General features: G+C 38.3%; 1 protein-coding gene across 1 annotated transcript in view; it reads left to right on the top strand.

The window, feature by feature from the left end:
- The window catches only part of Malrd1 (MAM and LDL receptor class A domain containing 1), a 583538-nt gene that overhangs the window by 52068 nt on the left and 513469 nt on the right, over positions 1-18001 (top strand). Inside the window, exons 6-7 of the mRNA XM_013348957.1 lie at positions 3233-3379; positions 10191-10357. Of these exons, the coding sequence (XP_013204411.1) occupies positions 3233-3379; positions 10191-10357 (314 nt within the window). The remainder of the gene's footprint in view (positions 1-3232; positions 3380-10190; positions 10358-18001) is intronic.

An 18001-nucleotide genomic window follows, 5' to 3' on the forward strand; every position in this document is an offset into this window, starting at 1 on the left:
ATCCAAACAGGCTAGGCTCCCACAAAGCCAGTATATGCAGTGGGATCAAAACCCAGTGCCATAATTGAAAATAAGTCTGTAGAAAGATATTTGGGGCAGAGGAAAATAAATTTCAGATTATGGCCTACTTTTTGTAGGTACTTGTAGTCATCTTAGGGAAAGAACCAAAATGGCAGGAGGATGGCTTAGTTGGGTTCCAGATAAGGTGTGAAATAGAGCCTGACATGTAGCTCAGTGTGAAAATCTGGTCACATAAGAGAAAATCGTGTGTGGAGCTTAGTGAATACTGCATTTCCCGTCTTTCCATCCCTCATTCCAGTAAAGCTCCAGACACCAAGAATAGGGAGAAATCAAGTAGAGACAATGCTATTGAACAGTTTGTTGAGGATTGAAAAGTAAATAGATACAGTACTTCAGAAGTTACGCTTGATAGATGCAGTTTCCATTGAAACTGGGAAGGGGCAGAAGTAAAGGTTATGAAATACAATACTTGTAGTAAGGAGGCAGTATGAACACACGCTAAGCAAAAGAAGCTAGACCCATAAGACCATGTACCACATCACTTCATTTATTTGAAAAGCACAGAGTGAGTAAATCCACAATGACAGAAGGCAGTGTCTGAGACGGTAGAGAGAATGGAGCCTTACCAGCAATGGATATGGAATTTTATCTAATATAAGGGAATGTTTTGGAAATACATAGTGATTTTAATTGTATAATGTTGCAGATGTACAAAATGACACTGAAGTGAACAGCTTCAAATGGTTTAAGTAGTGGATTGTATAGAGTAGGAATTTTACATTAAGAAGAGCTCTCACCAAGCCATGTTCAGGAGCAAGCATTGGAAAAAATTGGAATTCATGAGAATCTGCATTGATTAAGTTGATAGTTTGAGCCATTTGAAGATGGGTGAAATATTGTTGTTTGGGTTACCAAAGGGAATGATCTCATAGGAAAGAGAACATGTGGTTGCAGAGGAGAGATGATGAACTTACTGGAGTGAATCTTTAAATAGGCAGAATATGCAATTTCTTTACAAATGAAAAGGGAGTCCAGAGAAGAGCATGGGCAGTTGATAAGAAAAAAATGTGGAGAACACAGCAGGCAAAGGTGGGGCTGGAGTAAGGTCTCAACTGATTTCTCTCATTTTCCCAATGGAGTGTGAAGCAAGATGATTAACTGACAATGATGTTGGAGTGGAAAGATCGAGGAGGATAGGAACAGTAGTCTAAGATGGAAGAAAATTGGGATTTGATGCTGTAATGAACTGGATGGTCACAAATATGAACTTATATCAGTCTGCAAGATTGCATCCTCTCTTTATGTCCATTAGCTATATAAATACGGGGTAGACCAGGTTGAGGGTTCAATTTAGTTTTTCTTTGAGAGATTGGAAGTGCATAAAATGATAAAGGGAAAGGCATTTGTCTGAACAACTGTAAGAAAAGAAATGAAGACATTACTGAGTACAAAAGCAATTAAAGGCATTGTATGACCATAGACTGATGGGCTGGTATGATAAAGCTATCATTGAGCAAACACCGTGGAATGTTCTCAAATAAACTAAGATGATTCCAGGGTCAGTAGGTAGATGTTTTTATGGGATTACCGTCATATATACAACTCATTTTCACTGGTGTCACTAAGAAACATGAAAGTCTTGTTAGAGTTAGGTATAAAAAAGAGCGAGCTACACATGCTAGGTTACCATTGCAGAATGGGCCACTTGAAGGTATAAAAGGGAGAATTCAATATCATCAGTGGTTTTCATGCTTCAATGAAAAAGTGGAGTTGTGTCTCTTCATTTCCAAGACAAGTTCAAGAGTGAGTTAGGAAATAAGTTAGAATCTGGGAGAACTGGTTATAGTGATATTTCATTTATGCTTTAATAAATAAAGCTTGCATGAAGATCAGAGGGTAAAACTAAACCACAAGAGGCCACACAGTGGAGTCACACACTTATAATCCCATGGTTTGGGAGACAGTGGCAGATGGATCTCTATGAGTTTAAAGCCTGGCCTACCCAAGATCAATGCAGAAACAGATGCAGGTGGTGGTGGCTCACATCTTTAATCCCAGTACTAGGGAGTAACACCTTTAATCCCAGCACTAAAGGGAAATATAAAATGAGAGGAGACAAAGGCTTAGGGCTCAGCCTGCAGTCACTTAGCCTTGGTAGAGGTAAGACTTTTCTAGTCGCTTGGCTGTTTTGCTTTTTTCCTGATTATGGCTTTGTAATCGCTATTCAAGTGTTCAGAACATTTTAGTAAACGGTACCATTCTGGGAGAGATGTGTTTTCAAGGGCTCCTGCATCTCACTTGTGTTCATTGTATAAATTTAACAGATGAGGTTTTACCATGTCAAGAAGTGTTAAAAAACAAGGACGTACATTGTTCGGATATGGAGCTCCACAGATTTGATTCTTCAGATGAAGGCTTGAGATGTAAGTGTCAAATCGAGGTTCCCATTTTGTTGGTATGGTCACAATGTACAAAAGCCAGCAACCAGCTATAGGAGCTTGTATGTGCCAACCTTTCTTGGCACTAATGTCTTAGTTTTAGTCAGGTGTCAAAGTTTTCACTTTAAGAGAATAGTCAACAAGCATATACACATCTATCTTAGATGACATTTTATAAAGTCATACCATTACAAAGTATCATTACCATATACAATATATGGCTTTTAAAATTTGAGTTTGGGGGTGAATGGTAAACAAACTAATGGATATAATTCCATGAAGTAGATAAGGAGAAATATGAAACTTTACAATTTGTTCTAAAGCTATGATGCAAGAAAAACTACAAATCTAATTTTTAAGCCAATGGTCCTTTTAAGAGAAGATCCACATTTTTATCAAGTGAAAAACTTTTGCAAAATAGAGTGGCTTAGGTATTCATGCAGCTGTGTCTGGCCTGTGGGTCACATGTACCCCAGGATAGTTATGAATTTAGCCAAACAAAAATTACTTAAAATTGTACATAATGTCTTTTTGTAATATAGTTATGTAGTTCTCCGGCATGAACTTTGTAGATGACAGTATCATGTCCCAGTTGAAGAAGGTTGGATGCACCTGCCTGGGTCTAAGGCTTTACTGAATCAAACATTCAAGATAGTGATGTGCCCTTGTGTGTTTGCAAAAGACCTCTTAGTTTAGTACAACACACAATTGAGGTTGAGTTGTCACTCAAGGAGACTGGAATAATCCACCAAGGCCATTTGCTCTCCTCTCAGTGTGCCAGCCCTGTGGATTTGACTTCGACATGTGTGCCTGGGTAACCAAAGCACCTGCTGAGCAAACTTCTTGGATGTGCACAAAAGCAAGTGAGGTCCCTTTACTGCACTCTGTACACTGGCAGGATCAAAGTGGCAATGATGAAGGTACCAAATGAAATGCAATGTATTTTATATATGATGCTTTATTGTGATGACTATTAAAGCTTTAAGCCAGGGGTGTCTATAAGCATACATATTAATAAAAGTATAATATATCATAAATTTTGAAAGGGAAAAATGATGGTTTTTAAACCTCTAAAAGAAAAATCATGCCACATTAGCTGTTGTTTTGTTTTATCTTTCTTATGATTTGGGTGTATCAGTTTATATGAATTACAAACAAAGCCTTTTATCCAGCCCAGTCAAGTTGCTTCTCACCGAAATGCTGTTTCCTTCTGTTATTAGAATGCAAGTTATTATGATTTGTGTTCATGTCTCCCCACCATTCCACCCTGAGCTCTTTCTCAGTTATTGATTGCCTTTTACTTTTATTTTTTGCTACTAGCTTGAAAACATTACCTGACATGTTTTTAAATATATATCCTTAATTTAAAATTGTATTTATTTATTAATGTATGCAGTGTGTGTAAGTGTATGTGTAAGTATACCATAGCATGTATGTGCAGATTTGGTTTTCTACGTCTATCATGTAGGCTTGGGAACCAGTGGAACCAAAAGTGCTCCTGCTTGTGCTTGCTGTACAAACACTTTCCCTTGATAAGCTACCTAACTGACTTAATAATATTAATTTTAATATACACATATGAATACTAAATTTATTACATAAAACCTAAAGTGGGAGCTGGAGAGATGACTCAGTTGTGAAGAGCATCTGCTTCCTTACAGGGAATGTGAGTTCAGTTCCCAGCACCCCCATGTGCTGTTCACAGCAGCCTGAACTCCAATCTGGGACCTGGTATCATCTTTTGGTCCCTGTGGGCACCTACACACACATTGCACACACTGCACACATGCACACACGCACACATGCACACACCTGCATAGACACTAAACTTTTTTTTATAAAACTAAAATTTCTTTGTATTTTTCTTTCTTCTTTTTCTTTTATTCAAAATAAGTTTTTCATACAAAATAATCTGATTATGATTTCCCCTCACCCTACACATTCTAGTCCTTTCCAACCTTCCCTCAAATATGATCCACATTCTTTTTATCTCTCATTAGAAAACAAACAGACAGATAAGGAAAAACTTCACCCTTAACAAAAACAAGCAAACAAAAAAAAAACAAAAAAAGAAGAAGAAAGAAAAAGAGGAAAAAAAGAAAGACTAAGACTCAGAGACCAATACAGTCACACACAGGAATTCCATTAAAAAATGGAAGACATAATATATGTATAAAGGATCTATAAGATCAAATAACAAATGGTGTGATATAGCATTATGAAACAAAGAACCTCTAAAGATATTTTTGAGTTCTTTCTTGCTGGCATCTACTGCTTGACCCTACCCTTAAGAGTGGTTGTTCTTCCCAGTAAGACTCCCTTGGATATAGCTAGCTTTTCATTTGCAAGTGCCTATCAGTTGGCTAACTTCTGGGCTAGGGATAGGGGATATGTCCATTTCAGACCACTGCAGGCCCTGTGCATGCTGCGTCAGTCTCTGTGAGTTCATATGTGTTCAATCCTGTTGATTAGAGGTCCCTGTTTCCTTGCTGTCCTCCTTTCCCTCTGGCTTCTACATTCTTAGAATCGGGGAGATTTGATGGAAACATTCTTTTAGGGTGTTCCAAGGCTGTGGATCTCTGTATTTGTTCCCATCAGGAAAATTCTTTGATGATGGCTGAGCAAGACACTGCTCTATGAGTATAGTAGAATGTCTTAGGAGTAATTTTATTCTTATATTCCTTTATCAAAACAGTAGTATTTATTTTTCCCTAGGTCCTATCTAATCTCAGATTCCTATTCACTCAAACAGCATTAGGTATGGTTTCATCTCAAGGAGGGGGCCATAATCAAATCAGGTATTTGTTGGCTACTCCCACAAGCTTTGTGCCAAATTGCATTGGTATATTACAAGCAGGACACCATTGTAGAACACAGGGTTTATAGCTTGGTGTTCAACTCTCTTTTGGCAGTGTGCAGAGTACCTTCCAGGGCATGAACACTAGTCCATAGGGGTGAAGGTTCCAGGTAGGCACCCGCTGGGTTTCTCCATGTTCATTGAGTTGTATAGATATTGTCTTCAGCAATGGAGACTTACTGTCGGTTTGTGCTGAGCCTTGGCAAGATCTTAGGTTGCCATGGGACGCCTTTGGCCAAGAATTTAACTAGATATATCCTTTTATTTCGTGACAAGGTATGTCCAGTTGGGTTCTGTCTCCTCTATTATTTTGTGATTTCATTTAGATTGCCTTCATATAAATATACATTATAGAAAACTTTCACTGTTTTCTATATGATGCCTCAAATACCCCCCTTTTTGGCTATTTCTCCTCAGAGTCCATCCCTACCCTTGTTCTCCCCTCCTTCCCTATTTGATCTTCCCATTCCAATTGCATCCATCCACCTTGTCCATTCATCTTCTTGAATATGAGAAAGATCTTGAAATTTTCATCTATTCTGTAGTATTTATCCTTGAATCATAGCTTAAATTCTTTTGAAGACTTCTTAAGTTCATATCTTATGGAGATCATAATTACATATTTTATAATTTGCTTTCCTTGCCTTATCTGGGTGTTGTCATGTTTTGGAATATAACTTTTTGAGGTGTTGCCTAAAGATCTGGTGGATTTCTTTGGAATTCTAGTAATGTCCCTTTTCATCTTTAGTTGTGCTGAGTTGGGTCAGTCTTTATACTGTTTTTTTTTCCTTTGGATAGAATAGTAGATTTGTCAACCACACACATATATTCAAAAACCCATTATATTCATGCCAGCTTTGTGAACAGGGGCATATAACAGCTGGTTGCACTGGTGGACTCTTGTCTTTCACAGAATTTCAGTGGCATTGAACTTGTACTGTACTGCCCATTGCCCACCAGATTTCAGTAGGCCTTCTTTCTTTGGGTACCAGGGGCCCAAATTTGTCTGCTGGACAAATTCAGCTTTGCAGTTTATACTGGACAGATTCTTCAACCTTTCCAAGCCTTTTCAGATTTTATTCCCTGAACTGCCTAATACCAAGGCTGGGTTTGTCTCCCAAGTATGTTTGGAAGAGAGGGTACAATTACAGCACTAAAGTTTATGCAGACCTAAAACCAGAAGATGTGTCTTCATACCTTCCAGATCTACTAAGTGTTGATCACACCTGGATGAATGACATTATGGGTGTCATTCAGACTCCCTGACCTGTGATGATTTCTTGTTCAGAAGCTGGTGATTAGCTGGTTTTACTCAATAATAGATTTTCCATGAACATGGTACCCAGAGTCATATAGATCAGAGGAAAAGGTTATGCCTGCTGCTTATCCATCTGCAGGAGGCACTGTTGCAGTAAAACCTGCAACTGTATTAGAAGATTGTAAGAACTCTGGGCTTCTCCTGTGGCTGGGATAGTTAGTACCTTCACTAGGGCCTCCTGAGTTTCATTTTGGATGAGGCTTCTGATTATTGCTCCTCTTTCATTGTTGGCAGGAGCAAGGTTGCACCTATGTTTGTCATGGCTTACTTCTTTTGAGTGTGTTACCTGTCCTTTCCTCTGTATCGCTCAGGGTTATGGCCACTGTCATTTTGAATTGCTGAATATTCAGTTTCTCTTTTTGGAGAAGATTCTCTTTTTCCTACCCCACCTTTTCTCCTTAGATATGTCTACAAAGCAACTTCTCACTAGCCATAATACAGAAGAATCATTTCCAGATCTAAACATAGCATTTCATTTTATTCTCTTTTAAATTTTTTTAGTTTTTAGAAAGATAAAAATTTTTAATTTTGATTTTTTATAGGTAAAATATTTCCTCTCTGGCTTTTGTTAGATGTTCATTTTTTCTTTGATCTGCGTATTAGCTTTTGTTCTTTTAAAAAGTATTTGTGCTGCTTGGTATTTTATGGGTTTCAATCTGTGATTTGGAGAAATGCTATTACAGTTGCTTCAAATACTACTTTTGTTAATTTTCTAGTTTTCTCCTTATTTTCCTTTTTCCTATTAATTTTATTTTTGGTTTGGTTTTAGAAGAGCTACAAGTGTTTTCAAGTTAGGAGATTCTTCTCTCAACAGTGTTTTGTTTACTAATAAAACCCATAAAGACATTCCAAGTTCTGTTACACTGCTCTGGTCACTAGTGTTACTTTCTGATCCCTAAATTTTCCATCTCTCTGTCTGTGCTCTCTGCTCTAGTCTGCTTCTCTGTTGTAATGATAAGACACCATGATCAGAAGCAACCTTGGAAGGAAAATATTTATTTGGATTTCAGGTTACAGTATCACTGAGGGAAGCTGGGGCAGGATCAGGCAGGAACCTATAGGCAGGATGAATACTGCTTACTGGTTTACCCATGAGGCTTGCTTAGCACCTTTATTACTCAACTCAAGCCTACTTACCTAAGGATATCTCCATCCACAGTAGGCTGGGCTCTCCTGCATCACTTATCAATCAAGAAAAAGCCCCATAGACATGCCTCCAGGCCATTCTGATGGAAACGATTTCTTAGCTGAAAGTCCCTCTTCTAGTCCCTTTCCCCAGGTGTGTTTTAAGTTTTGCAAGACGACATATGTTAACCAACACATTATTGTAACAGGTCGATCTTTGTACCCCACATTCAGACAAATGAAACAGAAACTTCTTATTAAATATGAAAACGTGGCCTTAGCTTAATCTTGTTCCCAAGTAGCTCTTATACCTTAAATTAACCCATTTATGCACCTCCACAGCAGTAGATACAAAGGAGTGACCATTGAGGGAGCAGGCTCGAGCCAGAGACCTCTGTGGGTATGGGTGTGAGTCAGGGACCTCTGAGGAATCAGGCCCAAGCCAGAGACCACTGTGGGACTGGGCCCAAGACAGGGACCTCTGCAGGAACAGACCCAAGCCAGGGACATCTGTGGGAACAGGCCTAAGCCAGCAACTTCTGCCAAAGCAGGCCTCAGCCAGTGACATCAGTCTCAGCAGGCTGAAGGCAACAAACTCCACAGGAGCAGGCCTGAGCTAGTGACCTCCACTGGAGCAAGCCCAAGGCAGCAACCTCCACAGGAGCAGGAGCAGGTACAAGGGAGAAACCACCAAGAGAGCAGGCCCAAGTCAGAGGTCTTTACAGGGCCAGGTGTGAGTCAGGGACCTCTGAGGGAACAGAGATGTCTCTGAGCCAGAGACATCTGTGGGAATAGGCCAGAGCCCCAACTACACCAATCAGAGGAAAAGATGGGTAGACAAGAACACACTCAACACCACAAAGAGCAACATGACATCAATAAAAATTAGTGACCATACAACAGCAAGACTTTATCAACAAAATATAGATAAAGCAGAAGAAAATGACCTAAAATAACTTTAGGAGAATATTTGAGGCCCTTAAAGAGGAAATAAAAATTTCCTCAAAGAAATGGAGAAAAGGAAAAATGAAAAATTGGAAGAAATCAACAAATCCCTTAAAGAAAACAACTCTGAGATTCCATCTTACACCTGTAAGAATGGCCAAGATCAAAAACACTGATGACAACTTATGCTGGAGAGATTGTGGGGTAAAGGGAACTTCCACTTCTGCTTTGCTGGAAGGAGTGCAAACTGGTACAGCAGCTTTGTATTTCAGCATGGCAATTTCTCAGAAGATTAGGGAACAACATACCTCAAGACCAGCAATACCACTTTTGATTATATATGCAAAGGATGCTCAAATCATACCACAAGGACATGTGCTCAACTGTGTTCATAGTAGAACTGTTTGTCATAGTCAGAACCTGGAAACAACCTAAATGCCCATCGACTGAAGAATGGATAAGAAAAATATGGTACATTTACACAACAGAGTGCAACACAGCAGAAAAACATAATGACATCTTGAAATTTGCGGGCAAATGGATGGCTCTAGAAAACATCATACAGAGTGATGTGACCCAGGCCCAGAAAGGCAAATATCATATGTACTCATTCATAAGAGTGGCTTTTAGAAATAAAGCGAAAAAAAAAAAACAACCTATAATTCACAATCCCAGAGAACCTAGACAGAAATGAGGACCCTAAGAGAGACATACATGGGAAGTGGAAAAAGACAAGACCTCCTGAGTAAATTGGGAGCATGGGGACCATGGGAGAGGGTAGGTGGGAAGTGATATGTAGGGAGGGGAGTGGAGAAAAATATATAGCTCAATAAAAACAATACTACATTGTGCTACATGAATTGTTATACATCCTCATGCTGTACCTAAAACTTCCTCTGCATCTCTCTGGAGATTTCTCTGCCACTCAGATCGCCATCTCCCAGTTCCTCTGTCTCCCCAGATGCCTGCCTATCCTCTCCTCCCTAAGTATTGACCATTCAGCTCTTTATTAAACCGATGAGACGGTGCTTTTGGAAGATGAGGTAAAACAGACCCCAGAGTGTTTCAAAAGATTATCCTACAACATGTTATGTGTTTCTATTTATTCTATTACCAATATTTCCATATCATTTTTATTTACATTAGATTTCCAGTCTCATCATTACAGGATTTCCAGACGTATGTGTGTCTGGTTCTGATAATTGCTTTTTCTTTTCAAACTGACTCTGGTCTTTTACTTTGCCTTGTAGAGTTTTTCTTGAAGAATTAGGAGTAATTTGATGTGTGAAATTAAAGCTTATGCATTTTTGTTATTATAATTATTTTCAGGCATTATACCCATTAACATAAAATACTTTTGAGCCTGGTTTGAAGAACTCCATAAAAAAGTTTTGTTCCAAACAAACAAACCAAATAAATAAATAAACAAAAACAACCACATAATTCTTTCCCTAAATTGTTTTTTTTTTTTTGTCTTCACTTTTAGGTTGCATGGTATGGCTGGGGGACAATCATGCTTCTACTTTCGGATCTATAGAGAGCAGTGCATATTTCAACAGTTCAGTATATCATTGCACGGACAGACACTGCTATCTTCAGTTCTATTACACTATGGAAAACAGTGTTCTGAGAGTAAGGCTGTACACATATAAGGTGAGAAAGAAATTAATATTTATTTAAAATCCCTTGAATATATGACATTCCTGTTCTTAAGTACTTGCTTGTCTTTCTATTTATCAGTCATGCATAGACTTAATATATTGTTTCTTAAATTCTGTTGAGCCCTGTAGCGTGAGTCACAATGGTGTCAGTTCTTTCTCCTCCATGTGTGTATTGGTAACCAAATCCAGGTCTCCTGCAAGAGCAGAATGTATTCTTTTTTCCACCATAGCTGAAAGCTACTTTTATTAAAGGTGAAGAAGCGAGCTGGGTGGTGGTGGTGTATGCCTTTAATCCCAGTACTTGGGAGGCAGAGGCAGGCGGATCTCTGTGAGTTCAAGGCCAGCCTGGTCTACAAGACCTAGTTTCAGGACAGGCTCCAAACCTAAAGAAAAACCCTGTCTTGAAAAACCAAAAATCCCCAGTACTTCCACAAACGTGAAGAAGCATGCACATCAGGGCACATAGAGAGAATTCCCCTACAAGACAGGAAGGGCAGACCTGAGCCTTTTCTGGAGGCCTGGGAGTTTTAATGGTTGTTGGTGGGCTAGAGAGGGGGATTTTTTTTTCTAGTTTAGGGTTTGTCAATTTAAATGAAGAAAGAGGAACTGAAATGCCCACAGCTTTGGGAACAGAGGTTAAGCTCAAGTCTTGAGCTTATTTGACCAGCAGATTAGTCATCTGCTGACAGGAAGGGTGGGGCTACCATGAAAGAAAAATCATACCAGGCCTTTGTCTCAGGTCATGAGAGTGAAAAAGTCAGGAATTTTGCCATCTTTAATTATCTCACTGTGGCTCCTTTCCCTGTTTTTCTGCAGGTCAGGGTCTGTCTAGCTCCTAGTTCCACATTATCTGCTCTTAGTGGTCCACCTTAAATGCTGCTATACATTTTAGGTGCAGGCTGTAATTTTTTCAAGTTGTCCAAAGGGACAAGGAAAAGCAATCAGAGTGCCTCTAAGGAGGGTCAGTCTAAGGAGGCAATGATAAAACTTAACCAGTGTTGAAGATCCAGCATATAAGACAGCCATTTAACAATGTGTGCATCTTTGAAGTGTGGTATGTGAGTGAGACAGTTTCTGCAGTGTTGTAGGAGGACACTAGTCAGTTCCCAGCTGCTCAGTCCAGAAATAACCACACAGAAATTGTATTAATTAAATCAGTGTTTAGCCCATTAGCTCTAGCTTCTTATTAGCTAACTTTTACATCTTAATTTAACCCATTTCTATTAATCTGTGTAGGGCCACAAGGTTGTGGCTTACCAGGTAAAGTTCCGGTGTCTGTCTCTGGTGGGGCTACTTGGCTTCTCTCTGACTCCACCTCCTTTCTCCCAGCATTCAGTTTAGATTTCCTTTAGTATACACAAACTGAGTCTGTTGATGTTTATGCCTTTCTTGCCTACCATTTTTCTCTAATAAGGGCAATACTGCCTCCCAATAATTTTCTCAACTTTATTTTCAGTGGGAATTATTGCAAGTGTTTTTAACCACTAAGCTATTTATCCAGCACTAGATTTAGATATTCTTTTTCCTAACTTTATTTGTTATACATTTTAAGAATGTTTTAAGAAGTCAACTTAGGGGATACTATCAGACACCAATGTACTTGTGACATTGGAATAAAAATTGAGGAACCTATATTTAAGAAATTATGGTCCTGATAGAAATAATGTAATTGGAATTATACATTGCTAGCTCAGCTTAAGAGTTCCAATGTAATCTATGTGAGATTTTACATCTACAGTAATTATTAAAAGTATAAATATGATGGAAATAAATTCTTTGTTCTGATCAGTAAGTAGGGATTTGAAGACTCATAGTTCCTGATTAAACAAAAAAGGGTCATTTGAGTTGAATTTAAATGCATGGTATTGTGTAGAGTGAACATTGTGGTTATGCAAATGGGTTAAACAAATCCACAACTTTCCAGCTTATATATAATGAAATGAAATTAGCTACAATTTACATTTTCATTAATTACTCTGAAAATCTCCACTTCTATGAAGTTTACTTACTAGGAATGAAAAAAACCACAGGGATCAGTTACAATCATCTAAGAAACGGAAAACATTTTGCTGAAAATCCAACACTGGAGAGGCTGTAAGATTATGCAAAAGAGTTTCTTTTGTTTTGGGATGCTTTGGATACAATCCAGTTGAAATTTTCTCATGGTTTTTGTTGGGTATATTGACAAGAAAAGTCTGTTTGTCACTTGTGCCTGTCTGGTAGGACAGAATACTTGTCACTGTACTATATTTTGCTCTTTTTCCTACTGAAGGTTGAAGTGTCAAGATAATTAATCCCAAAAGATAAGGATGCTTTTAAGAATGATAGTTGGGAACAGGGAAGGAATGCATTTGATTTACGTTGGCTTTTCCTTTTTCTACTTTTCTCATCATAGCCAGTCCTTCCTCTTTCTTTTTGCTACTTGAAAAAAAAAAAGTAGAGTTCTAAACCATTAACTTGTATCAGTATGGTACATCACAGGACAAAATGCTGTTTGCTACTGGGATGAGATATGGAGCCTAGTATCCCTTTGAAAAATATGATACACTTATTAATTCTTGGAGAATTTCATGCAGCATGTTTTGATTATATTTATCCACCTGATGCTCTGTCCAACTTTTTCCCAAAGCCCACTTAATGTCCTCTTTTTTCACATCAGATATTTTTTGTGAAATATTAATATTATATAATATTCTTTTTCTATATTTCTCTTCTTGTTATATATTTTTATTATTTAAAACATTTTTAGCTCAATTTCGTACAATCATACTCCACTGTCTTCCTTGATGTTCTGTGAGCTGTATCTTAGAGGCTGTGTTGTAAATGTACTACTATTTGAGGGCAGGCACCTCATGGTCAGCTGACCTTTGTTTTTTTTTTTTTTTATTGTGGCCTTCTGTAATTATTTCTTTCTGCTAGAAAAATAACCTGCTTTGATGAGGGGTGAGATCTGCCCCATTCTGTGGGTATGGCAATATGTGTTTAGGATTTAGTTAGAGAACCTACCACCTCTGTCCTTAACCAATATAAACTGCAAGTATTGGCTAAATTTACAGAGCCAGACATGAATTATCTCTTATTGAATTAGCCTTAAGTCCAGGTAGGTAATTGTTGGTTACCCCTAGGACTTAAGTGCCACTATTGCACCTTTTGGAATATCTTAGCATTGTAGTTATTATTGTGGTTCATTGGCATTATAGATGGAAAGGACTATTGATTATTTCTCTCTCTTGGCAGCTTGCATAATTCCTTCTTTAATGTGTTATTGGGACATATTCAATGTATTTCAGCCAATTTAATAAGCTGTTTGGGAGATTGGCATAAGGTTTTTTTGTTTTTTTTTTTTTGTTTTTTTTGCATTTTCTGTCACACTGGCAACTTCCCATATGCATGGAAGAAACTCTACACAAACTAACACCTAACAAACTCTTAGCCAAATTAATTTTTATCTGCATATGCTAAGGTACTATTCATGCCTCAGTAATCTTTCAGGTTTTCAATTATCTCCTTTAACCAAGGAATAGTGAAAAAAATCTAAAATGATTTTATTGAGTTCAGATTATGCTTGCAAATATTTTAAAAATATGGTCTGATGATATCTCATGACAAAAAATTATCAATGCTTATTTACATATCCAAAGAGATATTATCATACACTAAAATAATATTTGCATTAGTTTTCAGGATTATTTCGATCCATCCAAAATATCACTGATAGATTTTCAAAGTTTCAGTATATATAACAATAAAAAAATCAATGATATCTTTTTGTTAGTTGCCTTGGTGCTATGTAATAAAAGACTCAGAAATTGCCTGTAACTGCCACATATTTATCTAATTAGAGTGTGTTACAATGAGTCATCTAGGAGGGGCTTATCCTACAGAATGAAAATATGTGTAGCGACTCAAATTGTTCGAGTGTGTGGTGTTGCACATCAAGCCCTCAGAACATACCTATTTTGAAAGTTTTCATGTTTTTTCTGACCCCCTCTTTACCATTTGCTGATCATGAATGAAGACTCTTTCTCAGAGTACTTTTAAGTCACAAGTCGCTGCTTTAATCCCACACTTAAAAGGATTATCAACTACCTTTCAAATATGTCTCGGCCTAAACCACCTTTGTCTTTTGAATGATGACAATTGTTTTCTTCATTCTGGAAATCCAGTTCCTGTTTGTACTGTTTAGCTATGCAGAGTCAAGAACTCCCATCTCCATCTATCTAACAGTATCAATTGCAACACATTCCTTTTTGGAGATTTTTTTTAGCGCTAATAAGTTATGGATAATTGGAATTGGTCTTGTAACTTTTACATGTTTTTTATTTCCATTTCCAAATAAAATGAATATAGAGGTTGGATCAGAATGAAATTTCTTAGAAGGTATTAATGTTCTTATATAATACAATTTTAAGGCTATAATTAGTTCTATTAGAAGAACATTTTTTTCGGTTCCATGATTTTACCATAAGATGTGTTCAAAAGTAGATTTTTCAGAAATCAGTATTGAAGTGTTCCATCTGATTTCTTTCCTGGGAGGGAGGGAGGATCTAGCATGTCTGACAATAGCAGTAAGGCACAGTGTTTGACAGGTAAGTCGGCGTTTTTTTAACCTTATCTGGAACAGCAAAGAAGTTTTAATGTTGTTGATCAACTGATTAATGATGGGTTTTAAGGCAATAGGAAATTAGAACATGCTTGAAAACCTTTCTGAAGCTGGGGGCTTATTTATTTATTTTTTAATATTCTCACTTGTTCAAACTAACTGGATTAAGAACAGAATTAAAAAGTTACCTTCAGTTAGCTGGGGGTAAATTACTTTTTCATCTCTAGTGTTCTCAAACAAAGGAATACAGTAGAAAAATCTCACTCTCACTCATAATATACATTAGTTAGTATATAGAAAAGCATTTGTTTTTCAAAGTGTTCTGTTCAGTTTAGGGAGTAATGCATTTACTTTCAGGTAGAGGGAAATTGATTGGGGGGAATGCATTTACCTTCATGTAGAGGGAAATTGATTAGTTATTGTGGACAAAGGCAAATGCTTTAAATTATTCTTCTAAAATGGTCATCGTGGGGATTGGTCGGTGTAATTTGCCACACAGTGTCATTAAGAGCTGATTTAGAAGTGTCTTCTTGCTAAATAACTGAAGTTATATGGAAATAATCAGTGAGGAAATTTGTTATAGACCTTAATTTCTTAAAACTACTTCATCTCTGTGTTTGTTTGTTTGTTTTTTTTTTTTTTTTTTTTTTTTTTTTTTTTTTTTTTTTTTTTGGTTTTTTCGAGACAGGGTTTCTCTGTGGCTTTGGAGCCTGTCCTGGAACTAGCTCTCTAGACCAGGCTGGTCTCGAACTCACAGAGATCCGCCTGCCTCTGCCTCCCGAGTGCTGGGATTAAAGGCGTGCGCCACCATCGCCTGGCTACTTCATCTCTGTGTGACATGAGAGATCTCACCTCCAATCTCATGTGCGGTCCTCTCCCCCGTGGAAATCTCAGGACTTGATAGGAATGCAGAAGGACAGGAAGCACATTCAGTAGATATGAAAGACCTTCTTAACTATTCGAGGCTTGGGAAGCTGGGATAGGCATCGGAGGCTACAGCACTAGGCTGCAGATAGATTCATTTTAAGGAAATCTTAGACGTGGATGAGATAAGCAAAATTGAGGAGAGAGAAGCCTATTACCTGGGAACATGCCTTCCATCATAAGACTTAGAAGTAGATGTTTCCTGTTTCTTCCACTTCATACTAGAAGCAAATAAGGCTTGTCAGAGCTCAACCCTACCTAGCCTGGGGCAGTTCTGTCACTCCACCTTTGCACCACAGAATTTCCTGAATAATAATGGTTCCCGATATTATGAATAATTTCATTAATTTTCCCCAGGAAAGTGTCAAAATAACTTGAATGCTTGCTAATATCTGAAGAAGGATAGTGTTAACTCAGAGTGTGGAAGCAAGGTCTTAGAACGCAGTGACCAGAACTATTAGCTCTGATATACAACACAGTACAGACTTTGTCTCAGATCTTAGCTCATACCACACAGTAATGATTTGACTCATTATTGCTTCAAATTGCTGTAATAAACGATCATCACAGAAGTCTAAGATATGATATAGGAAAGGGAAAAGCTTCTGAGGCAAAATTGTCAGAAGAGTCAAATATACAAATGCAATCTTCAGACTGGCAGGCAGAGAGAATAAATAGGAGGAGGAGTGTGGGAGGAGAAGAAGCAAGAGCAAGAGAACAAGAGGAGGACTCAGGGGCCAGTTACACAGTCACCCAGCTACACAGCCACACAACCAGCCGTGGAGTGAGAGTGAGAGCAAGATACACAGATGTAAGAGAAGAGAGAAGTGCAGAGGCACAAGGTGGACGGTTAAGAAAACCTGGCTAGAAACAAGCCAAGCTAAGGCCGGAGCTTTTGTAAGTAATAATAAGACTCAATGTGTGATTTATTTGGGAACCGGGTGGCAGGCACCCAAAAGACTGAAGAGAAAAAAAAAACCCAACAACAAAATTATGTTGTGTAGAAATTAGAATCACTTCTCCTACAGGTTGAAAAACAATCCAAAATCAAAGCTGCGCCTGCATGTGCAGCTACATAGTCTTACACCGTACTGAGTCTTCCTTGCAGTAGCACAGTGATGCTGCGCAATGTAAGCTGATCAGCATTTAAGTTGCCGATTCTTTTTGTGGTTTTATTTCAGAAATGCAATTGCTTATATCCTCTTGATAGGAGGAAAAATATGGAAGATGTGTGATTGGATGTGGTCAAAGTCTGCTGTAAGCGTATATGAAAATTCCACACCAAATCCTGTTAGTATGTGCAATTGACATGTATTAATAAAGGGAGATGTTTAAAATAGTTTTAATGTACAGTTATGATTATTTCTATATTTTCCTTCAAAATTCGTTTTCTTATTATTACATAAGTACTTTAAGAGTTCCCAGTACTTAAGAGTACAAAGACACACAAATCTTGACTAAACATTGTTATGCTAAAATCCTGGAGAATGGGAATCCTTGGCTGCTGATGTAATAAACCAATCAATAAATCCAGGCTTACTCTGAGCACAGCACCCTTGGGTGGCCCCAGGGGAAGTTGAGGAAACCAAGAGGTTGGGACTTTTAACAACCTCAGTGGTGGAGCTGCTGATTGTGTGAGCTTTGTTGGGGCGGGGCGGAGTCTGGACTGAGGCAACCCCAGGGGAGGGTTCTTGGGGTGGAGCCTCCACCCAAACATTTCAGACTCTTTGTGTATAGGGAAGCCAGGATGCCAGGGGCTGAAGCAGTGCTTCTAATCAGACTTATTGGGTATAACGGCATCAGTTCAAGTCTGGCTACTTCCCTGTGGGCATGGGATGATGTGGGAAGGGGGAGAGTTGGTATTTGGTGGGTTCACACTCAGCAGGAAGTGTGGGAGGAGAGGCATCAGGTTACCTGCCATCATGGAGACCGCAGGCATCTGCTTTTTGAGGGAACCAAGAAGACAGGTTGCTAGGAGAAAAAAAGAATAGGCTCTTATCATGGGTCCTATGGACAGCACTAGCCATGGGAAGGGGGAAAACTGCCAGAAAGAAAGCCAGAGAAGCAGTTGCTGGGTAGGTCCCATTTGAGCCTGGAGAGGTAGTGTCA

Source organism: Microtus ochrogaster, chromosome 16 (assembly GCF_000317375.1).
Source record: "Microtus ochrogaster isolate Prairie Vole_2 chromosome 16, MicOch1.0, whole genome shotgun sequence".
Lineage (NCBI taxonomy): Eukaryota > Metazoa > Chordata > Mammalia > Rodentia > Cricetidae > Microtus > Microtus ochrogaster.